Source organism: Muscardinus avellanarius (genome assembly GCF_963383645.1).
Source record: "Muscardinus avellanarius genome assembly, chromosome: 7".
In the NCBI taxonomy this organism is placed as follows: domain Eukaryota; kingdom Metazoa; phylum Chordata; class Mammalia; order Rodentia; family Gliridae; genus Muscardinus; species Muscardinus avellanarius.
The window spans coordinates 82,749,014-82,774,017 of record NC_137793.1 but is presented as its reverse complement, the minus strand read 5'-3'; the positions used below and the strand labels follow the sequence as shown (position 1 = coordinate 82,774,017).

The following is a 25,004-nucleotide window of genomic DNA, read 5'->3' as shown; positions in this document are numbered from 1 at the left end:
GTGCTGAGTTTAAAAAAAAAAAAGGCGATCTCCTATTATTACATTCTGTATAATTTTATGTGTGTAAAAGTTTTTCTAGAAACAAGATTGAGAATTGCAGGCTGGGGGGTCAGAGTGGGAAGGAGAGAAGGAAGGAGGGTGAATAAAGGGCGGGGTTCTTGCGGTGATGGGATGTTCTGGCTCTTGCTGTGGCGATAGACACACAGATTTACACATATAGCATCGTAAAGAAGTCAGCTTCCTATATACTGGCCACAAGCGAAGGGAATTTGAAATTAAATACACAAAACCATTTACATTGGCATCCCCCAAAATGACACACTTAGGTAAAAATCTAACAAAATGTGTATAATGCTTACGGCACAGTAAAATAGATGGCAAAATTGTTCTAAATTCTGAATGGTTTGTGGCATACTAATTGAGAATTGCTAACTTTAACATTTTAGGTAGGAAATAATTGTTCAGCTTTGCCCCCATATCTATCTCCCTCCCCCCTCCCCCTCTCCCCTCCCCCTCTCCCCTCTCCCTCTACCCCCTACCCCTTCTCCTCCTCCTCCTCCTCCTCCTCCTCCTCCTCCTCCTCCTCCTCCTCCTCCTCCTCCTTCTTCTTCTTCTTCTTCTTCTTCTTTCTCTCTCTCTCTCTCTCTCTCTCTCTCTCTCTCTCTCTCACTAGGAATTGAACCCAGGGGCATTCTCCCTCTGACCTACATCCTCAGCCATTTTATTTTTTCAAACAGGTTCTCACTAAATTGCTGAGTCTGGCCTTGAACCTGTCTGTGACCCTCCGGTCTCAACCTCCCAAGTACTGAGATTACTAGAATGCTCCACCAGGCCTGGTTTACATGACCAGCTATTTTTGGGTCAGCTTGGGTTTACTTTTGTTTTAGTTCAATTAATCTTATGGATAAAGCAATCATCTACCCATTTTATATTTGCAAAGCATAAGAAGACAGACGCGGCGGCATGTGCTTGTAATACCAGTGCTTGGGAGGCTAAGACGGGAGGGTCACAGATTCAGTGAGGCCCTCCGCAACTGAGTGAGACCCTGTTTCAAAATAAAGGAATCAAATAGAGCTGGGGGTCTAGCTCAGAGGTAGAATGCCCTTGAGTTCCCTCCCCAGTACCACATATACACAAAAAAAACTTAAGAAATACAAGTTAACATGTGCACGGATCCATGTGTGTAATACAGCATCTTCCCTGTACTTACAAAGCCTATAATGTCTTTCAAAAATGAGACTTACGGGAAACACTCTAATTTACCTTAGATTGTATAAAAATGTTCCATCAGATGAAAGAAGAGAGATCTCATCCAGTTGAAGAGGAGTGAAGAATAAAATTTAAAAATCCGCAGAAGTGTGTGAATTCTGAGAAAGTGATAGTACTTTGACAAGTGGAAAATGTTCTCAAGTCTCCAAGATTATTACCTCTGGGAAGCAGCAATTTAAGCGTGTAGCTTCCTGTGTACTGAGCATGTAATATTCCTTATTTTCTACTTTCAGTTACAGACTCATTGGTCCCTCTGAAGCTACATGCATCATCTCAGACAATACAGTTGCCTGGGATAACGAAGCGCCTATCTGTGAGAGTGAGTTGAAATATTCCTTCCTATCACTGCTACCAAGAGATTCTAATTTTTTCCTGGAATTGAAACATTTTATTATGCTAGGGATCAAATCCAGGGTCTCACACATTACCATTGAGCTAAATCGCAGTCCTATATGAAATCATAGCTCTGATTCTGTATACTTCCCTATAATTAGACTCTAGCAGATACCTTAAGTCCCCTTAAGGAAAACCAGAGGGAAACTTAATTTCTGTTTTTGTCTGCTCTGGGTTTGTAAATTAGCTCAAGTCTGGAAACTGGCGATAACCCATGACTCTCTTTTGCAATGATTCATGCCAAACTCCTATTCCCTAGACCTAGATCTCTTCTATTTGTGCAGATCAAATAACACTCTATGTTCAATTAGCCAATGACAAAGACCTCTGTCGTCAAAGCAGTTTGATTACCGTTTCAGCAGATTACTGCTACACACCCTTCCAAAGGGCTTTGCATTTCTCTAATGACTCGCAATGCTAAACTACTTCTCATGCTTATAAAATGCCTGCTCAAACCCAGTGCCCATCCTTTATTACTATGTCTTTTTCTTTATTTTGTTAAAGTTCTTTATATTGTCTCATATTTACCAATAATTTGATTTAGATCATTTAGATTTTCAAAATGTTTAAACCATACATACTCTATGGTTTTATATTCTCATATATGCAAACATATTCAAATTCTATTTCTTCTATACAGTTGTGTTTTCTTTTCTTACACTTGTTCTTTTAGCAAAGGTTTTTATTTTTAAAAATAAAACCTATATTCCGTTAATGACAAAAACAAAAATTAAACAAGTGGGAAAGAAGAAAACTGTGTAAAATGTAAAATATGATCAAAAAGCTGTTAAAAATGATAAGAAGGGGACCAGATGTGGTGGTGCACACTTGTAATCCCAGCGCTTAGGAGGCTGAAACAGGAGGATAGCATAGGATCAAAGCCAGCCTCAGCTACTTAGTGAGGCTCTCAGCAACTTAGTGAGACTCTGTTTCCAAATAAATTATAAAATAGGTCTGGGAGTATAGCCCAGAGGCAGAAAAGCCCCTGGGTTCCATCCCTATTACCACACACACACACACACACACACACACACAATGATTAAGAAGGCAGATTGTATTAATTAATGCATATGTTCACAGGAAATAAGTAGGAAAGACAGAACATATGCTGTTTTGCCCACCTAAGGTACAATTTGTCAAAGCATATGTATATGTTAGCAAAGATTAGAAGCAAATTAAAAGCAAGTGTAAAAATAGTGAATCATTAGATTTCTTCTCTCGCCTTACTTAAACTCATTGTTTTCAACCTGCCCTTTGTCCAGGGATTCCTTGTGGGCCGCCCCCAGCCATCGCCAATGGAGATTTCTTTAGCACCAATGGAGAAGATTTTTATTACGGGATGGTGGTGAAATATCGCTGCAATGATGGAGAGAGAAGGCAGCGGTGGTTCCGCCTGGTGGGTGAGCCCTCCATATACTGCACCAGCAGTGACGGACACACGGGCGTCTGGAGCGGCCCTCCCCCTCAGTGCATTGAACCCAATACGTGCACCCCTCCGCACGTTGAGAACGCAGTCGTGGTACCTGACAGCATCACCTTGTTTTCCTTAAATGAAGCGGTGGAGTTGCGCTGTCAGCCCGGCTTCATCATGAAAGGACCCGGCATCGTGCGGTGCCAGCCCCTGAACACGTGGGGGCCGGAGTTGCCAAGCTGCTCCAGGGGTGAGTTGGAGGCCGCAGGCGGGGACTACAAATGGCATAAACTGGTGGTGGACCAGATTAGTGATGCTTCTGGAGGAGGGATGCAGTGTGAGCAGGCTGGGTGCAAGTTTTTTTTGGGAGAAAAACATGAAATAAATAATATATGTGTATGCATACATGCACGTATATTCAAATTGAGAAGCAAAGCTAAATCTGAGCAAGGAACGTGATGTTTCCTTGGGATTCTTACAAATAGAAGTTTTCTGTCCCTATTACATTCTCCAGCCTCCATTACCTATCTATCTATCTTTGAGTATGATTGATAACGTGTGATGAGTGATTTGTATGACCAGGCACCATACAACAAGCTATGTGTATATTTTTTGTGTCTGTGTGTATGTGGTGCTGGAGGCTGAACCCAAAAGCATTCTACCCTCGAGCTATACCCCCAGCCCTTTACATTTATTTATTTATTTATTCATTCATTGGTGGTACTGGGGTTACTGGAAACCCTTCTACCTCCGGGATACACTCCCAGACCTATTTTTTAAATATTTTTATTTGGAAACAGGGTCTCTTAAGCCAGCAAGGCTGGCTTTGAACCTGCGCGACCCTCCTGTCTCTGCCTCCCAAGCGCAGGGATTACAAGCGTGCGCCACCATGCCCGGCCTTATTTTTTGTTTTGAAACAGAGTCATGCTAGGTTGCTGAGAGTCTCACTAAGTTACTGAGGATGATCTCAAACCTGCGATCTCCCTGTGACAGCCTCTCAGGTTCTGGGATTACATGGGTGTGTCACTATGTCCAGCCAAAGAAGCTATGAAGTAGTTATTACTTTTTTCATGTTTTATGGTCTTAGAAAGCTTAGATAACATTACAAGATAAAACAGATGCGTTTAGACTTGAAGACTGGAACCTAAGTCTGTCTGCTTCCAGATCCTTGGCTCTGCCAGTCATTTTCCATTCAGGAAATCAAAAACCACTGTAAATTTGTGTGTGTGTTTGGTACTGGGGATTGAACCCAGAGGCATTCTACCTCCAAGTCATACCTCCAGCCTGTGTGCTGTGTGTGTGTGTGTGTGTGTGTGTGTGTGTGTGTGTGTGTGTGTGAATGGTGCTGGGGATTGAACCCAGGGGCATTCTACCTCCAAACTACACCCCCAGCTCAATTTTTTAAATCTTTATTTTAAAACATGGTCTCACTAGGTTGCAGAGGTCCTCACTAAAGCTGAGGCTGGCGCAAACCCAGATCCTCTTATCTCAGACTTCCAAATACTGAGATTACAAGTGTGCACCATCTCGCCCAGCACCCACTGTAAATGTTTTAAAGGCTGAGGGATTTCATACAGAGAATGGGCCACAAAGATGCTGAAAGATCCGGAAGTGCAAAAGGAGGAAGGCACTACTGCCAGAAACCTGGAGCTGCTGACACATCAAGACTGGAGCACAGGTGTCTATGCTCATGGTGAAGTGGCCAGTCCCTGGAACTGCCCCAGCGACCTCCACTGCTCCAGGGACAGAGCTGATCTTGCTGGAGACAAAGTCATTGGCGTTGCTAGAATTAAAGTTGCTGCTACTAACAAAACCATGAGAGCTGCCACTGCCAGAGCCGCCCCTAGAAGTAGAGTGGCTTCTGTCATCTTCTTCTTTTAATTTGGTACATATGCTTCCAATTGGCAGAACACATAACCACAGCCCAGCTGGCAAAGGAATTAGAGCTTTCAGGCTTCTAGCCACAGCATTTAAAAAGATGATAGAAGTGTGAGGCCTGGAGTCAACAGAAATTTTACCCACACAGCCTTTAAACATCGCATCACAGTACATGTTATAAGTTAAGGGAAACATTGGGGCGATGAGGCCTGAAAGTTGATAACATCAAAATACTTATAAAGTCCTTACAAAAGTTATTTATTCCAGACCAGTCTCCACTTGATGCTGGAGAAAACTGAAGTCTAGAGGGAGAGCTGACCTGGCTCAAAGCCAAACTGAAATTAAGTTTTCTTCATTGTAAAACAATTTCATATAACTTTTAAAGACCCACATGCATCATTTCCCTGAGTTCAAATTAATTGTATATAGAGACAGAGACTCAGTTATGATAGTCTGTGTGTAAAATATACTCTCATTACTATAAGTGTTTTATAAGATGTTATTCAATTGTTGAACAACTGAAATAGCTCATCTTCTAGCTGGAATGAAAATAATGGCGAATCCGCATAAGCTATACAGTGTAGAGAGAAGATTCATAGTTTTTCACAACCCATACCAGGTGGCCACTGAGCAAGGACCTGAAAAGAGATGAGGATAGATGTGTGCACCCTGCTGGCTGCACCAGTGTGGTTGTAGATTGGAGATTCTGTTAGAGAAGACTCAGGCAGGGGCAGTCCTTAGGGCTAAAGTGTGGAACTGTAAATTCGGCATAACTTTCTGGAAGGAAGAATGAAGACACAGAAATATATCAATCCTAACAATTTTGTCTGGGGTGAGCAGAAGTTGGAAGTATTCTATTGTTTGCCATAGGTATAAATGTCAAATAAATAATAATGATCTGGATATTCCCCAGTCTAGTCACAGTTTTGACATGTATCAGTTGTGGCAAGACATTACCTCACTGTGTGTGTGTGTGTGTGTGTGTGTGTGTGTGTGTGTGTGTGTGTGTGTGTGTTCATCAAAAGAATGTTGGTCTACCATGTTTTTTACATGTAGACCTATAGTTGTTATTCTCCTGGCCAGTTTGCCTCTGAGGAAAAGTTCTTTTCACACTATTAATAGTATTATGCTCTTCTTTCTTCAGTATGTGGGCCACCCCCAGAAATCCTGCATGGTGAACATAGTCCAAGCAACAAGGACAACTTTTCCCCTGGACAGGAAGTGTCCTACAGCTGTGGGCCCGGCTATGACCTCAGAGGGGCTGCTTCTCTGTACTGTACACCCCAGGGAGACTGGAGCCCAGCAGCTCCCCTGTGTGCAGGTGCCTACATTCTCATCTGACTTGACATTTCAGGTTTTTTTTTCATTCTAAAAACACTACTGTTGCTGGGCATGGTGGCGCACACTTGTAATCCCTGTGTTTGGGAGGTGGAGACAGGAGGATTGTGTAGGTTCGAAGCCAGCCTCCCTGGCTTAAGAGACCCTGTTTCCAAATAAAATATAAAAAATAGGTCTGGGAGTATAGCCCGGAGGTAGAAAGGTTTCATCCCAAGTACCACAAAAAAAAAAACAAAACAACAACAAACCAAAAAAAAAACCACTACATGCCGGGCGTGGTGGCGCACGCTTGTAATCCCCGCGCTTGGGAGGCAGAGACGGGAGGATCGCGCTGGTTCGGAGCCAGCCTCGCTGGTTTAAGAGACCCTGTTTCCACATAAAGTTAAAAACTAGGTCTGGGAGTGTAGCCCGTGGGAGTGTAGCCCGGAGGTAGAAGGGCTTCCAGGAACCCCAGTAGCACAAAAAAAAAAAAAAAAAAAAAAAAAAAAAAAAAACCACTACTGTCATTTGTCATTTCTGTTTGTTTTTCTTTTTCTTCTAGTAAAAGCCTGTGATGACTTCCCGGACCAACTTGCCAATGGCAGGGTGATAATTCCACCAACTCTCCAGATTGGAGCTAAAGTGTCCTTTCTCTGTGACGAAGGGTAAGTGGTGTGAGCTCATCTGACCTGCTGGGCATTAAAACTCAGCTCCAGATTTTGTACAAAGGGAGAAGGCTTATTGTGGCTTTAAGAGAGAAGGGTTCAGAGAGATTAATTTTTGGTAGTATGTACAGGAAGGAAGAACAAGGAATAGGTAGGAATAATAACATGAGATATGAAGGGAAAACTGGAACATTAAATCACAGGTTCACAAGTAAATATAACTCTGATTATGAATATGGAGGTGATACATTAAGTGAAAAAAATCATTTTCCAGGTAGAAAGTAATATGAGTAATTGAGGTATTGATTAAAAAAAAACTCCATATGTAACAAAAAGTTTTCACAAATAACAAAATTTAAGCCAGGCGTGGTGACGCTCGCTTGTAATCCCAGCTATTGGGAGGCTGAGACAGGAGGATCACACAGGTTTGAAGCCAGCCTCAGCTACTTAGTGAGGCTCTCAGCAACTTAGTGAGACCCTGTTTCCAAATAAAGTATAAAATAAGTCTGGGAGTATAGCCCAGAGGTAGAAAAGCCCCTGGGTTCCACCCCCAGTACCACCAAAAAAAAAACCAGAAAACAATAATTTAAGACTTGTTTCAGGAAGTTTTAAGACATCAATAATAAACTTTGTAATAGGAACAAAAATTTAAAAATAAGCTGTGTGTATTTGTGTGTGTGTGAGAGAGAGAGAGAGAGAAAGAGAGAAATTAGGGAGTAAACCCATGGACATTCTACCTTGAGCTACACCCCTACATCTATTTCATTTTTTATTTTGAAATAAGGTCTCATTAAGTTGGGAGGGCCTTGCTAAGTTGCCAAGGCTGGCCACGAACCTGCCATCCTCCTGTCTCAGTCTTCCAAATACTGGGAATTACAAGCGTGTGCCAACATGGCTGGCTAGAATAAGCATTTTAAAAGATCCAACAATTATCATTTAGTTAGTAATGGGCTGTGGACTCTGAAATGGAACCACAATAGCTGATGTTGGGTGAGGTCATTAACTGCTGTATGTGAACCTAGTACTTTCACAATGCGAAAATTTCAGCATGAAAGCTATCAAGCATAGACAACAAAGTACCTGACCTGAAAATGTTCCAAAGAATCCTTAGCAGGCACCAAATACCAACACCCACTTAGGCATAGGAGAGCATAAGGGCCCAATGTGTACTGATATGTCTGGATGATTTCATGTAAAAGTTGGCTCCTTTCCACTTTCTTTTTTCTCCCCCTTGCATAGTCAGATTTACTGTTGGGTATTCCAACATGCTGTTGTGAGCCTTCTTCACAATTTTCACAAATGTAGAGACACAGGAACATTCTCTTCTCTTGCCAGTTACTGTCTGCTTTTCCAATCCAAACTGAGAGCTAATTTGCCTATGTCCTGGTGTCAGGGTTGGGAGGATGTTGTCTTAGAAGGCGGAGTTTGCGGTAATGAGAATGAGTGTTCCTACTAGGTTTAGCGTGGGGTGATCAGTGAGGCTCTGAGTCTGGGTCCAGGGTCCAGGAGATGGCAGCTATGTCACGACCTCCTTCTTCAATTCAAACTAGGTCTATTGTGGGACCAAGTTACTGTGCCTTACCATTCTACAATGTCCCCTGCTGGAAAAATGTGACCTGTCCAGAATGACTTAGCCACTGTACCTCTGCCATGTGCTGGTTTCAGATCCTCAGAATACTGGGATTTATTTTGGCTGGGCCCCCGACCAGAAAAGGATTGTGTTTCTGGCTGAAACATCTCACTATTTACTGCCATTTTCTTCTTCAGGTTTCAATTAAAAGGCAACTCTGATAGTCATTGTGTTTTGGTTGAAACGAAAAGCCTTTGGAATAGCAGTGTCCCTGTGTGTGCACGTGAGTACAAGGACTAACACCTCATAATGAGCCAGTCTCTTCATGGCTTCCCTCATTTATTTTTTAGGCTGAATGATCCACAGAAGTTGCTTATTTTAGTAGCACTTTGTTTGTGATTCAATGTGCATATCTCCTGGTTTTGAAACCTCTCAATTAGTCTCTGTCATTCTGAATTCTGTGTGATATTTACTGTGTGGTTGGCGTCTAGGTCAGCAAATTTAGATAGTGTGAACTTTTGACAAGTTTCTTTTCCTTCTTCCCTTGTTCCCTTCTATCTTTCTTTTGTTGTTGTCCCACCATCAAGGTGCACTCATTGTATAATTTTCCTACTTATTTGCTAAACATGCATTCATTCAATCAACTACTTATTGCGTATATATGATGTATCTGGTGCTCATGTCAACAGTGAAGTTATAGCAGTGATCAAGATGAGCTAATTCCCTGTCCACAGATTTTTTTTTTTCTAAAGTGGGAAGGTGGACAACAAAGGCAAAAACTAAATGTGATAGACATAATAGATGCGAGCAATGCAGGAGTGAGAGGAAAGGGGAACAACATTAGGCTGGGTAGGCTATTTGAGACCTTCTCTTTTGAGACTTTTTAATTCTAAAATATGTATCCAAATAAGTTATGCACAAAGATTCAGAAATAAGCTGATTAAAAGATGAGTCTCATATGTGCACAGCCACTAGTGATTTCTCCATTTATACTTTTCCCATTAGGAGATAAATCTATGTCCCATCTTTTGATCCTAAATATTAGACAGCATGTTTTTTTTAAAAACAAGCAGATTTTACTAAAATATTTTTATTGTTAGGAATCCATTTGTATATCTTAGAGTGCTTTAGTGAAATTGTATAAGAACATATCACACATATAAATCTCTGCTATTGATGAAACCCAAAATCCCTTAAAGCCACATGACAAATGGCTATCCCACTACCCTGCATTAGAGCTCAGTTATTGATTGCACTTCTCGGGTTTTCTCTATTTTTTCACAGCTCTTACTATTTGAAGTGGCTTCTTCCAAATTCCCAGAATAACTAGAAATGTCAATTAAAAGTGAAAAAGAGGCAATTATAAAATAAAAAACAGATACCAAAAGGAAGTAACAATTTGAAACCCGAGAGGAAATAAAGAACACAAACATACCTGGAGATTTTAAAAAGCAAACCAGTCCAAATGTACTCAGAGTTTTTTACAATGACCCATTTATGTTTCAGTTTATTGAAATGATGCTACCATTATCATCAGTATTGATGATTAATACCAAAAAGGTTTCGTTTATTTAAGTTGTTTAGTGCACATGGAATACAGTTTAGCAATATTTCCTAGTAATATAAGCTCCCTGGAGGATGAACACTGGTCTGTGCTATTTAGAACTGTGACCCCAGGACCCTGGTAAATGATTGACACAAAGTAAGTGCTCAGTTAAGACAAGAGTGAATGAATGACCTTCAGTCTTCCAAAATGGTTATTTTTCTTCTTTAAAAGTTTGAGCACTAGCCGGGCGTGGTGGCGCACGCTTGTAATCCCCATGCTTGGGAGGCTGAGACAGGAGGATCGCACGGGTTTGAAGCCAGCCTCAGCTACTTAGTGAGGCTCTCAGCAACTTAGTGAGACCCTGTTTCCAAATAAAATATAAAATAGGTCTGGGAGTATAGTCCGGAGGTAGAAAGCCTCTGGGTTCCATCCCCAGTACCACACACACAAAAAAAAGTGTAAAGTTGCTATTGTGGTGTTTAAATTAGCTGAAAGATTCAGATACTTACTGTACATTTGCAATAGACTTTGAGATCTCATTTTATATAGTTTTTCCTGTTGAAGGTCTGATGTACAATGTTTCATCTTCTTTCCAGAAATTTTCTGTCCAAGCCCTCCAGCCATCCTTAATGGGAGACACACCGGAGCTTCTCTGGAAGTCTTTCCCTTTGGAGAAGAAGTCACTTACACATGTGACCCCCACCCAGAGAGAGGGGTGACCTTCAGCCTCATCGGGGAAAGTACCATCCGCTGCACAAGAGACCACCAAGGGAATGGGGTCTGGAGCGGCCCTGCTCCTCGCTGTGCACTTCTGAGTGAGCGCTCATTTCCGCACATCCCAAATGGGCTCAGTGTCTCTAAACAACCCTCCAAGTTTCTGTAATTAGGGTGGTAGTCTTCCATGCACGTGACACAATAATGCCAATCCAGGAATAAGTGGTTCTAAGACATGTCAACACATGAGATTCTGATGGTCTCTGCTGCCAGAGGGGCAAAAGGAGGAGCTGTGGCTTGTGGGAAGGCCCTCATTTAGAATCAAAGGAAAATAACTTCAAATCATAGGACTTGAGTGTAAATCCCTATAAATCTTAACTAGTCTAAGTTATATCAGCTTTACAGGTTTTGGAGGGAAGTGCAAGCTAGCAGAAAATAAAGCCAGGAAAAATCTATTTTAATTAATTATTTGGAGTGAGACCCCTGTGTATTCTCCTTGAAGATTGGGCCACCTTGTAGATAAACCACAAAGATTCCTTCAGCCTCCTTGAACATAGTTCTAAATTAAAATAAGGCTTACTTGATCTTTAGCTCTAAGCTAACTTTAGCCCTTCTTGAAGTCTTCCACTTTGGTGGAGAGAAAAAGCAAAGGGAATAATAAAAAGTAAAGAGATCATGCATCTAAGGTTTGGAGAAACTTGATTAAGATAAGTAGCTCTCCAAGATACTCATCTTGAGGTGGAGCCCGGAGGATCAGGGTTTTCGGACAGAGCTACTTAGTAAAGCCCCTTGCAACTCAGTGAAACCCTGTTTCAAAAATAAAGAATATAAAAAATTAGGGCTGAGAGTGTCACTCAGAGGTAGAATGCCCCTGGGTTTCATCCCCAGTACCACAAAAAAAAATTACAAAATTACAAAAATAAAAAGGGCTGGGGGGTGTAGCTCAGAAGTAGAATGCCCCTAGATTCCATTCAGGAAGGAAGGAAGGAAGGAAGGAAGGAAGGAAGGAAGGAAGGAAGGAAGGAAGGGAAGGAAAGAAGGAAGGAAGGTCTTTCAGAGGTTAAATGTGTCCAAGTCACATTGTACTGACACACCCAGGATTAAAAAAGGCAAGTGTGTCAGACCCCAGGGCCTGACTGCTCTGGTTCTTGCCCTACTTTTACCGGCATCTATCAGTGAAAGGAGGAGACTGGCTTATGAAAACATCAGAATAGTGACAAAGACCTTAAAGTCTGTCTATGATTCACTTCCTATATTTTATCCTTAAGAATTGGAAGTCGAGAGGAGGAAAAGTAACTTACTCAAAGCCAAACAGGTTTTCCATTCTATTTTTAATTAGTTATAGATTAGATTGATGTTAAAATGTGTTCTGAGGACCTAGGCACCCACCAGAAGGACAATAAATGAAGGCAAACTGTAAGTCCAATACTCCCTAGATGAAATGCCCTCTCATTACAAGGACGGGCTTATTTAGGGACGTTTGTCTTGATAGTTCATCTTGTCTTCTGATGCCTCAGTAGCTACCTTAGCAGTGGACTGGGGATGCTGGGATTGATACAAAGGAACAGGGAAGGAGCTTGCAATTCTTTGACCAATCCATGTTTGCCCTGCGCAATCACTAAGACAGAAGCTTGGTGTTGAGAGACATGTAAGTGCATCTGTCTGACTGTACTTTAGTCGAGGTATGCAATGAGAAAGATGAAGCAAGATTCATTAAATAGACTTAGGTCTAGCTAACCCTCTCTTTACCTGGACAATAAATCTGAAAATTAGGATTGCCTTCCTAGAAAATATGCAGCTGGAGAATCCACCAGTACTCACAACTAGAGAGAAGCTAGGAGAAGAAACCTTGCGCCTTGTAGTGAATTGAGATCACAGCGTTTTATTTCTTCACTCTTACTTAGCAATGGAGCCTTTAGTTAATGTCTTCCCTAGTCACATCTCCACATCAGTAAAATAAGGTGGGCGGTGTAGCATTTGACTTTCTCTGTCATACCTGAACCCTTTGTGTTAGTCAGCTTACCCTTACTGTAAAAAAAAAAAAATGCCTGTGATAAATCAACCTATAGATTTAAAGGGTCAATTTGTTTTGTTTTGTTTTGTGGTATTGGGGATGGAACCCAGGGGTATTCTACCTCTGAGCTACACCCCCAGCCCTATTTTTTATTCTTTATTTTGAAACAGAAGCTCACTGAGTTGCAAAGGGCCTCACTCAGTAGCTGAGGCTGTCTGAGAACTGGGATCTTCCTATCTCAGCCTCCCAAATGCTGGGATTACAAGTATGTGCCACCACACCTGGCAGTAAAGGGTCTATTTGGATTCAATTTTGAAGGTTTCACTTCAGTCAGTAGTAGTCTCCATTGCTTTTTTTTTTTTTTTTTTTTTTTTTGGTGGTAGTGGTGGTGCTATGGATAAACTCAGGTGCATTCTGCCTCCAAGCTACATCCCCAGCCCTGTTTTTATTTTTTATTTAGAAACAGGGTCTTGCTTGGTTGCTGAGTCTCACTTAGTTGCTGAAACTGGCTTTGAAACTGGGATCCTCCTGTCTCAGCCTCCCAAATGATGGGATTACAGATGTGCACCCCAAGCCCGACTCCCCTTTGCTTTTGAGCAGGTAGCAAGACAGAACATCATGGAGGGAGCATTAGGCAACTGTCCCCCTCACAGTAGTGAAATAAAAAAGAAGAGAAAGGCCAGGGTCTCACAATCCCCTTGAAGGCACACCCCGAGGACCCCACATTTTCCACCAAATCACACTTTTATTTTTCTTTTGGTACTTGGGATTTAACCTAGAAGCATTTTACCTATGAGCTATACCCCGCCCCCAGCCCTCTTTTAAATTCTTTATTTTGAAACAGGGTCTTGCTAGGTTGCTGAGAATCTTCCTAAATTTCCTGAAGCTGGTTTCAAACCTGCTTGATCCTCCTGTCTCAGCCCCTCAAGTACTAGGATTGCAAGTGTGTGCCATCATACCCCACTTCTTCATGGTTCCACTACCTCCCAGGAATGCCTTCTGGCTGAAAACCAAGCCTTTAAGAGGCCACTGCGGGACATTCCAGATCCAAACTATAGTGGCCTTTCATGATGACTTTCTAGCCAGGCATGTTGGTACACGCCTGTAATCCCAGTACTTGGGAGACTGAGACAGGAGGATCACAGGTTTGAAGCCAGCTTCAGCAATTTAGGGAGACTCTCGGCAACCTAGCAAACCCTGTTTCAAAAATAAAAAGGGCTAGAAGCATAGCTCAGAAGTAGAATGCCACCAGGCATGGTGTCGCATGCTTGTAATCCCAGCATTTGCGAGGCTGAGACGGGAGGATTGCAGTTTGCAGACTACCTCGGCTACTTAGTGAGGCTCTTTGCAACTCAGTGAGACCCTGTTTCAAAATAAAGAATAAAAAATAGGGCTGGGGTGTACTAAGAGGTAGAATTCCCTTGGGTTCCATCCCTAGTACAGAAAAAGAAAAAATTATTTTCTAACTCCCTGGAAGGCTTAGCAAGTCCCTCAAAGCTAACAGATAATTTGGACTCCTCTTTCCATAGGGTGTCTGCTGCCCGTAGAAGTTCTGCATGGTGAGCACATCCCAAGCAGGAGATCCCTGCCCTTTCTTCCTGGGCAGGAAGTGTTCTACAACTGTGTGCCCAGGTGTGACCTGAGTGGCTGCACCATACATCCCAGGGAGACTGCAGCCCGGGGCCTCCCACATGTGCAGATACATAGACTCACATCTAGTTTGCAGGTCATTCTCTTTAATCTTCACATGGAAGTCTTACTCCTGATTTCGTTTTGTTTTTTTCCTCCTAGTGGAATCATGTGATGTCTTTCCAGATCAAATCATCCCAAATGGCCGTGTACTAGTACCACTTAACTTCCAGCCTGGGGCAAAAGTGTCCTTCCTTTGTGATGAAGGGTGAGTGTGATCTGGAGCTAGAGATTGGAGACTGAATGCTAGATAGTAACTCTCTTGAGTTCAAGGGTTAACACAGAAAGAAGGCTGACCTAGTGTGAAAAAAGTACTCAGGGAAATCAAGTTCTGGAAGGGTAAATTAGGGTAGGGACTCAGTAGCTCTCACACAAAGAAAATGAGACATAACTCAGTGGCAAATGGATATGGCCACTGATCTTTCATATCTGGTTGGAACGTGAGGTAAGTGGATAAACAGTTACTTGGAAGTAGAAAAACATAATTTTATGGAAGTTTTACCCCCAAGAAAGTTTGATGAATAAAACATATATTATTACCAAGTGTTGTTAGCAAGGGTTGTTTTAAAACACTTATGAGCAATCAATAGTAAAATCTGTAATAATGTATGATGAGTATGCTCTAATCCCATCTTGTATCTTCGTGTTAGCTGTGGCTTTGACATTGGGATCCCAGTGGTCAACGTGACCGTTTCAGGTGGCATTGTTGCTTGTTTATGTGAATGCATTGCTTCTGGTGGTATGCACTGTTGGTGAGAGGCAACAAGAATTGGCGATCAAGCAGTTATTTCTAATAATTTTCATAGAATTTGTGGCATTCGTAAAACCCACCACCCGGTAATGATTTCTGACTGCAGAATGATTTCAGAGTTAAGCAGATTTCCTGTTGAAGGACGACAGGATCCAAGAATAAGCCGGGAATTTCGGGAGGCCAAGACTCTTCCCCTTGACTTTCTTTCCCTCCCTAGACCATTTGATGTAGTATTCTTGGGCCTCCTTCTGTTCTAATGCACTTGTAGAACCAGGGGGAGCAATGCCATTCTAAGTAAGGACTCTTTTACAGTTCCTATCCTCAGATATTCTTTGCTTTGCTCCCCCAAATCAAGAGTTGGTATCCCTCATGTCCCTATCAGTGAGAAAGGCTCTGATGGGTCTTGCGCACACGCAGAAGTCTGGTTCCATGTTGTGCACACGCAGAGGTCTGGTTCCATGCCCGGTGCCTTCCGTGGGTGATGCCAAGCCATGGAGTCTAAATGACAGTAAAGTGCCTCTGCTCTAATCACCTCACCGGCCACAGGGCACTGAGCCTCTTTAGAACCAATTGGCCTCTAAGTTGCTGCCAGCTATTGAATTCAGATTCCTTTGATCTGGGCTTTAACCTAAGAACCAAATCCCCTTTAGACTAAAGTGAGGACGCAGCGCATCTAGCAGTGAAAAGATGAAGGGAGAGATGAAACTGCTCATCCATTTGCTCCTTCACCTTTCTTTTTTTAAAGGTTCCGATTAAAAGGCAGCTCTGCTAGCCATTGTGTTGTGGTTGGAGTGAAAAGCCTGTGGAATAGCAGTGTCCCTGCATGTGAACGTGAGTAGAAAGAGTAACTGACAGCTGGGGAGCCCTCCTTATTTTGTCCCATGGAATCACCTGTCTTCTGTCATTTCTTCCCAATACTTTATTGGAAAATTTTTAAGAGAGGTCTTGTAGGTCTTATATATCGTGTGTTTAAATTACTAATCTACAAGTAAATAGCTCAATGGTAATGTTAAATTTGGGGGGAGGGGAATGTTAAGAACATCAAATTTTCTTTGTCCTTTTATTTATTAGTTTTGCCATCAGAGTAGTCTCTCTTAAATTTTTATAATCTTTGCCACATACCAGTAATCCTGGTACTTGAGAAGCTAAGATAGTAGCCCCAGTAACTTAGCAAGGTCCTCAGCAACTTAATGAGAACCTGTTGCAAAACAAAAAATTAAATAGGATTGGGGTATAGATCAGAGGTAGAACACCCCTGAGTTCAATCCCCAGTAGCACAGATACATACATACATACATACATACATACATACACAAGCTCTTTTGTACCTTCACTTACCTAAGCACTTATTCAGCCTATTCTTTTGTCTGTGATACTTATTATCAGAGAGTTTCCCATGTACCAGAACTTCCCATGAATAGAAAGAGCAATACTTGGGAAGATTCATCCCTGTATACGTGGAGTTTATTTTTTAGTTGGGAAATAGAAAATAACAATAACAGGAACAGGAAAAATAAATAAGTAAAAAAAATTAATTAAAATGTATAAAGTGGCATGGTGGTGCATGCCTGTAATCCTAGTACTGGGGAGGCTGAGACAGGAGGATTACAGGTTGGATGCCAGCCTCAACAATTTGGGGAGGCTATCGGCAACTTAGCAAGACTGTGTTTCTAATAAAAAATTAAAAAATAGGACTGGGGTATACTTTAGAAACAGAATAGCCTTGGGTTCAATCCCCCATATATTTTCACATATATGGTATGTTAAATAGTGAAGACTCAAAGAGAAAAAATAAAACAAGAATTATATGATAAGTTAGTATGGTTCAGGGAGCTGGAATCAGTATTTAAAATGATGAGGTGTCCTACATTTCCAAACACCCCCTTAAAGCAAGCATGCTGAGCCAGGCGTGGTGGCGCACGCTTGTAATCCCAGTGCTTGGGAGGCTGAGACAGGAGGGTTGCACAGGTTCGAAGCCAGCCTCAGCTACTTAGTGAGGCTCTCAGCAAAAAGTACAGCCAGGCGTGGTGGCGCATGCTTGTAATCCCTGCGCTTGGAAGGCGGAGACAGGAGGATTGCGCAGGTTCGAAGTCAGCCGTGCTGGCTGAAGAGACCCTGTTTCCAAAAATAAAAATAGGTCTGGGAGTGTATCCTGGGGGTAGAAGGGCTTCCAGGAACCCCAGTACCACCAAAAAAAAAAAGTACAAGTTTCATATTCCAAGACATTACTGATTTACCCTATTATGTGTCATAAAGCAAGGTAAGACTTTTAAAAATTTTTTTTCTCTCTGATTGGAAAATGTTCATTGTACTTTGGATTTTATTGAAATATCTTGCTAAAAGTCTACTTGGAAGTCTCATATAGTGAGTATTATAATAGAGCTTATGAGAACACTCAGTACACAGAGAACTCAAGCATCCAAAAAACTCATCCTTGCAGAGAAACATAAAACTGGAAATGAATATAACAACCTTTGGGTAAAAAAAAAAAAATTGATGCAATTCAGATCTGAGAAATCAATCATTGGTTGATGTGCTAAGGCCCTCCCTCTGTTTATGCACAATTCTGATAGACTTTCATTTCTATAGCAATTAGGAGCATCAAATGAGTTTCAAGAAAGAAATTGCTTCAAACACATACACTAAAATCAGGAAGAAATGAAAGCTGAAACTTGGAAGATAAAACCCAAAGTGGGAAATAAACAAACCAAGCATCTCTAGCGCCGTGTAGCCTGGAATACAGAGTTCTGCAGTGACCCACGCATTCTCACGACACCATCACACATTTGGTATTGGTACATGATGATGGTCTTGAGTCACCAGGAAACATTTACATACATGGAAGATGAGACTACCCGCTTAGTAAACTTCACAAAAGTTCCCTGGAACTTAAGTTCTTGTAAAACCAAAACTTTGTTTTGTATCCCATTGTCAAGCCAGGACTATGACTATGCCTGACTTAAAGCAGACAATCAGATGGTTGTTTTAAGAACACCAAATCAATTACTTTCCAATTTCATTAAGAACTTAGCCACCTGAGTGGTCTGGGAGTGGTCTGTGGAGTTTTTGCAATAAACTACAACTTAAGTTTTACCTCCCTTAGTTCCTTTTCAGTAAAAGCCTTACAGATGCCATTCCATCCACCTTAGTTATGTTCTATCTAAAAGAAAAAGTTATTAATAATACAGCCATAGGACACCATTTTTTTTTATTATTCATTTCAATCAAAACTCTAATACAACTCAAAACTCTTGTCTTCTTTCTAGAAATCTTTTGTCCCCACCCTCCGGCTATCCTTAATGGGAGGCCCGTAGGAATTCCTTCAGGAGATATTCTCTATGGGGAAGAAATATCTTACACATGTGACTCCCACCCAGAAGGAGGGGTGACCTTCAACCTGGTTGGGGAGAGCACCATCCGCTGCACAAGCGACAGCCAAGGGAATGGGATTTGGAGTGGCCCTGCCCCTCGCTGTGAGCCTTCCGTTCCTTCTGGTCAGTACCCCCTTCCACAAATCCTAAATGGGCTGACAAACTAAGCAAGACTTTCCGTATTTCAACAGTGACAGTCGTTTTTGCTTGTGAGCATGGCTTTGTTATGAATGGTAGAGACAGAATTACCTTCTAGGTGCATAACAGCGGGGTTCCAGATGTGCTGTGATGTGTCTCAATCGGTGTTATTCTAGCCTGGCGCAGTGGCACACACATGTAGTCCCAGCTACTTGGGAGGCTGAGAGAGGAGCATCCCTTGAGTCCAGGAGTTCAAGACCAGCCTGGGCAACATAGCAAGACCCCATCTCAAAAAAAAACTTGATGTCAGACTAATTTGGTGGCATTCTGGGGGCCCTTCCTGTGAGGTAATAGTGTGGGGTGGTAAGGAGAAGAGGGGTGGAGGATGGAGAGAATCAGTGAGGTCCAATTTTTGTAGAGAATATTTCCAAATCACTGAAAACAAGCGTCAAAAAAGATACTCTTTTAGCTGAGCATGGTGGTGCATGCCTGTAATCCCAGTGCATGGGAGGCTGAGACAAGAGGGCTGCAAGTTCAAGACCAGCCTTAGCAATTTAGTGGGACCCTCAGCAACTTAGAGAGGTGCTGTTTCAAAAATAAAAAATAAAATAGGGCTGGGGATGTGGCTCAGATATAGAATGTCCCAGTACCAAAAACAAAAACAAAAACGCCCTCTTTTATGGCATCCCTGTTACTAGTTGTCTTTATACTAGATGGGTGTGCCAAGCATAAAACATGTCGCAGGCATAATTTACCTCGGAACTGATCATTCTACTGAAGTAATTAAACTCAGATGTAGCCACTTTTCCTTACTTACAAGTGTTTTGTTCAAGCTGCCATCTGCATTTGGATGACCCTTGCCTGAGCAGTAACAGAGGGAATTCAGGCTGTCCTGAGTGCCTGGAGTCTGAGGCTGTGCTCTTAGTCTCAGTAGCTCCTTTTACAAGTTCCTCTGTCCTTATATGACAGTGCCAAGCAATCCAGCATTCCGAGGCTCCTTTGCAGCTGTGAGTGCTCACCCCAGCTCTCCACTGAATTGGGTTTTTTCCTTTTTTGTGAACACCTGTGATACTTCTGGCTGATAAAAGTTTGCAGGTAGAGAATACAGAGAATTGCATTTAAATGTGGTGCATAATGGCACACACCAGTAATCCCAGGGCTTGGAAGGCAGAGACAAAAGGATCTCTGAGACAGAAGGTTCAAGACCAGCTTCAGCAACTTAGTGAGAGCCTGTTCCAAAATAAAAAATAAAAAGAGTTGGAGGTATAACTCAGAGATAAAACTCCTCTGGGATCAATCTCTAATCACCGCCATCCCCCAAGCCAAAAAAAGAAAAAAAAAATCAGTCTTCCACTGGTTAGCTAACCATCAGCAGCTTAGGAACTGCCTGTCTTGGGTCTTCATACACCTCTAATAGCCAGAGATACTTGCGTGGGCATGTTCACACTTCTGTGGTTTAACTGAATGTCTTTTCCTGTGTTTGTGTGGGAACTTGTTCTCAGCGTGCCCACATCCACCTGAGATCAAGAATGGGCATATCAGTGGAGGACGTGCCTCTCCGTACCTTCCTGGGATGGCAGTCAGCTACACGTGTGACGCTGGCTACCTGTTGGTGGGAACCAATTTCATTTTCTGCACACACCAGAGAATCTGGAGCCAATTTGATCTTTATTGCAAAGGTATCTCGTTTCTTGGCATTTCTGCTTCTTTTTTGCTTGTTAGGGGAAATGGATGCATGAGGCTAATGAGGCTAAAAGATCATTGAAATGATGATAATTTAGTAAACTTGGGAGCACAGTGAATTGATTTTCAGTGGGAGAGGAGAAGAGCAGATGGAAGGGTAGGAAGGACGGCTTCCCACGGGTCCTTAACTCTGCTCAGTAAGTGGGAGCTGCAGATGAAATTTCCAGTAACACACAGGTCACAGGTAGTCTTCACAAAAACCTTTAGAAGGGAAATAAAGGACTAGCAGCACATCTTGCTGTGAGAAAACCCGAAGCCTGCAGCAAGACAGTATCTCGTCCACTGCACACGAGCATAAATGTCAAAAGCAATTCATTCCTGGAATGACAATATGGAGCTTCATTGTAATCCATAAAACCAAAGGTTTATTTCATCTGTTCTGTGGAACCAGTCCCCAAGAATTATTTTCTTTATTCCAGTTATAAAAAAAGTCTGATTTAAAAAGCTTTTTTTTCAGTAATGTTCCATAAAGCTACATAAATAGGAAATGGACAGCAATATTCTATAACTAAGCAGGGACCTGAGGTCTTTAAAAAAGTTATTTGTGAGCCAGGCATGGTGGTACTTGCCTGTAATTCCCAGGACTTGGAGGGCTGTGACAGGAGGATTGCAGGTTTAAGTATAGCCTCAGCAACTTACTGAGATCCTGTTTCAAAATAAAAATGAAACAGGGCTAGGGGTGTAGCCCAGAAGTAGAACACCCCTGGGTTCAATTCCCAGTACAAAAACAAAGTTATTTGTGTTAGGCTCCAATACAGCTGATAAGTACTCTTCTTGGGATCTTACAGAGGAGGAAAGTAAGATCAAAGCAGTCCAATAACTAGTACCTGTTATGCAACTCACAAGTGGCCATCTAAGGACTGGACCCTAGCCCAGGTCCTGCTTGTAAACACCTCACTGTAGCCGGGCGTGGTGGCACACGCTTGTAATCCCCGCACTTGGGAGGCGGAGACAGGAGGATCACGCAGGTTCGAAGCCAGCCGCGCTGGCTTAAGAGACCCTGTTTCCAAATAAAAACTATGAAAAATAGGTCTGGGAGTGTATCCCAGAGGTAGAAGGGCTTCCAGGAACCCCAGTACTACAAAAAATAAATAAATAAAATAAACAAATAAATAAAATTAAACACCACACTGTAGACAGTCTCTTTTTATATATAGTCCTTTTGGCTTTACAAAGCTATAAGTTGAGTAAGTTATCCGCCCCCCTTTTTCATGTATTCTTTCTTTTTAGAAATAAAAGGCTGATTCTCAAGGCTGGGGATAGTTCAGTGACTAAGCACAGGCTAAGCATGTGTGAGACCGTGGGTAAGATCACTAGCACCATAAAAAAGGAAAATATCGTCAAGGCCACTGCCAAATTTCGATAAGCTTACACTATGTAAAATATGTTAATTAGTTCTAGAGAACCCAAACAGAGTACCGATTTTATGAGTCATTTACATTGTACACTACTTAACACCATTTCGGGTTTTTTATATTTGTATTTGTGCGTTATGGTCTTACATCATAACACCATGTCAAAAGACAGTTCTATAGGACTTAAATTGTCAGAATATTTAAGAAACAAGAGAGATTCTTAAACCAAATGTAATCAAAGAAAATAAAATTTTCTAGTTACAAAGTAAAAAAAAGAAAAGGAGGCTGAAGACATAGATGACATAAGAGGGACCTCAGACATGCCTGTTTTCATATGTCAGAGAATAGCTATTCTTATGACCTGCCCTGCATGCAGATCCTTGGGCCCTCCTCAGTCTCAGAAGCTCCGCCCATGCTCTAAGACCTCAGCCCTCTCCTTTTAGAGATAAGAGAAAACGGGCCAGCTGCAGATGATAATGAATCTCCTGTGCTTATTGGCAAGAATAGATTGCACAAAATACAGATGGCTTGTGGCTCTGTACACACACAAATATCAGCCCTTTCGTTAAAAAAAAAGACTGAAAAATGAGGAAATATTTCAAAGATACAAGCTGAGACTCTAGAAAGACTTTTTTCCTGAAAATTAAAGGCTAATAGTCTATTCTCTTGGCAGCTGCTATCTTTCATTTACATAAAATTCATCTCGTATTAATAACTGTCCTCTTCATGCTTTAAAGCAGTGTTTCTCTGTCCTTAGCACTAGCAAAATCAGCCAGGAATTTTGTTGAGATGACGCATTCTTCAGCTCAATCCCATTGGCTCTGATTCAGACCCTGTGTTTTGAGAAGAGTTCAGAAGTCTAGTTAACAAGTCCGTCAGAATATCTGATGTAAACCTGGCATGGTGGTGCACACCTGTAATCTCAGTTCTTGGGAGGCTGAGACAGGAGAATTGCAGGTTTGAGGCCTGCCTCAACAACTTACCAAGACCCTCAACAACCTAGTGAAACTGTTTCAAAATAAAAAAATAAAACAGCACTGGGAGTATAGCTCAGAGGTAGAATGCCCCAGGGCTCGATCCCAAGTAAAATACACACACACACACACACACACACACACACACACACACACACACAGAGAGAGAGAGAGAGAGAGACAGAGAGAGAGGGGCAGGCTACAGACCACACTTAAAAAATAGCACTTTATCCTGTTAATACTTAAAAAGGATGAAAATAGGCTAATTTTGAGAGTTTCAATGGAAAAAGAGGCTTTGCTTGAAGTTGAAGGGGTTTTTGATGGCTGGGCAGAAAAAGAAATCAAACCAAAGGATGAGTTAAATGAGATAAAATAAAGTAAGTAGAAAGATGATGTTTTAAATTCAGAATCATGAACTTACTAAGCTTCCTTCTGCTCTGTATAGAAATGGTCCTGAAACACCCATTTAAGCCAGAGCAAACACCAGACTGTGTTGTATACCTAGAGAGTTAACATGATACTGCTGTGTCCTTATGACCAAAGTAGATTCCTGGTTAGAACAACTTTTTAATTTCAGAGTTGTTAATAGTCAAAAGTATTCCAAGCTGGGCATGGTGGTTTACCCCTGTAATCCCAGAACTTGGGAAGCTGAGATAGGAGGATCACAGGTTAGAGGCCAGCCTCGGAAACTTAGAGAGGTCCCTCGGCAATTTTGGAAGACCCTGTTTCAAAATAAAAAGTAAGATAAGTGTGGACATGTCTCCGATGTAGAATGCCTCTGGGTTCGACCTCCAGAACAACAACAATAACAAAAGATTTCATATTCCCTTACTGTGTAAGAAATAAAAGCCTGAGAATTTCAAATCATAGTGGGGGAGGATGGGAAAGGGTCAAAATTCCTGATTGAAGGCATGCTCCATCTTTGCTGAGCAAAGTAAGTTTGGGGTTATAGATCCTTCTATTATGGCAATTTCAACTAACGATAAGATATCAACTTCCTTCTGATTTTTCTAATTTCAGAGGTAAAATGTAGCTTCTCACAGTCAATGAGTGGAATTCGGCGGGGACTGGAAATGACAGAATACGACCATGGAGCGAATGTTACCTTGGAGTGTGCAGATGGGTACAGCCTGGAAGGCAGTCCTCGGAGCTGGTGCCAGGCCGATGGCAGGTGGGACCCTCCCCTGGCCACATGCACATCTCGTAAGTACTTTCCAGGATTGTAGCCCCTTCCCAGCTGTGGCCGCTGTGCGCTCGTTTGTCCACAGTAGCACTGAGTGTGGTGTGATGATTAGAGCAAATACCAGAGGAGTTAAGGAGGTGCCATCTTGGAATATGCCAAACCGGAAGGCTGATGATTTCAAGCTGGAATCACTTGAGGAACCGTAAGACAGGCAGGGCCGCTTGGCCCGTCTTTCCCCACATACAGTAAGCCATAAGGATTCTGCTGCATGAGCTATTACCGTGGCTCAGTGGTATAAAGCACTTGCCTGACACTCTAGGTTTGATTTTCGGCACTGCAAAAGAAAAAAGAAAAACGATGCTTTGAGCAGTATTTTCTCCCCATGGCAAAGCAGGAAAATTACCTTCATCACCAGAGACTGGAAACTGGGTTCGTAATAAACTGGCATAAATGTTGGAGTAATCTTTATATAGCGCTAGGTTTTGTATTCCCCAGCCCCATGTATCTCTTAGTGAAATCCCTAGAGTTTACCCTAGTCCATACATCATTTGTGCTATCATTCCTTCACAAATTCATCTTTCTTGGAAAAGTATAATAGCAGCCATGCGTGGTGGTGCAGGCCTATAATCCAGCACTTTGGAGGCTGAAACAGGAGGATAGCAGATTTGAGGATAGCCTGGGCAACATAGTGAGACTCTTAGCCACATAATGAAACCCTGTTTCAAAACAAAAACATAAAAAAGGGCTGGGGGTGTAGGTCAGAGGTAGTTAAAGAAAAAAAAAGTATAAAACCATCTTAGTCATTTCTTCTCTTCTGTGAAGGTCTCTGTTTTTCTCTTGTTAATCAGCCTCATGTTAATTTGGTTTTAGAACCAGCCAAAAAGCCCACATAAAAACGAAGGGGGTAAAGGGATCTCTTTTCCCCTACACTGGGAGCTAAGTGGTACATTTCTAGCTCCCAGCTCTTACCCAAAAGTCCACAGCATGAGAGGAAGGCCAGCCTTTGTCTCCTCACATTCTCAC

The 25,004-nt window shown here is 42.0% G+C and overlaps 1 protein-coding gene across 1 annotated transcript in view; it reads left to right on the top strand.

Moving 5' to 3' along the window:
• Nucleotides 1-21,835, top strand: part of LOC308265121 (complement component receptor 1-like protein) — a gene marked incomplete at both ends in the record, with an annotated part of 36,644 nt that extends 14,809 nt beyond the window's left edge. Inside the window, 12 exons of the mRNA XM_080698718.1 lie at nt 1,503-1,588; nt 2,925-3,323; nt 6,096-6,272; nt 6,831-6,933; nt 8,701-8,786; nt 10,646-10,864; nt 14,307-14,336; nt 14,569-14,674; nt 15,963-16,048; nt 18,484-18,711; nt 20,229-20,334; nt 21,700-21,835. Of these exons, the coding sequence (XP_080554844.1) occupies nt 1,503-1,588; nt 2,925-3,323; nt 6,096-6,272; nt 6,831-6,933; nt 8,701-8,786; nt 10,646-10,864; nt 14,307-14,336; nt 14,569-14,674; nt 15,963-16,048; nt 18,484-18,711; nt 20,229-20,334; nt 21,700-21,835 (1,762 nt within the window). The remainder of the gene's footprint in view (nt 1-1,502; nt 1,589-2,924; nt 3,324-6,095; nt 6,273-6,830; nt 6,934-8,700; nt 8,787-10,645; nt 10,865-14,306; nt 14,337-14,568; nt 14,675-15,962; nt 16,049-18,483; nt 18,712-20,228; nt 20,335-21,699) is intronic.
• Nucleotides 21,836-25,004: the final 3,169 nt, after the last annotated feature.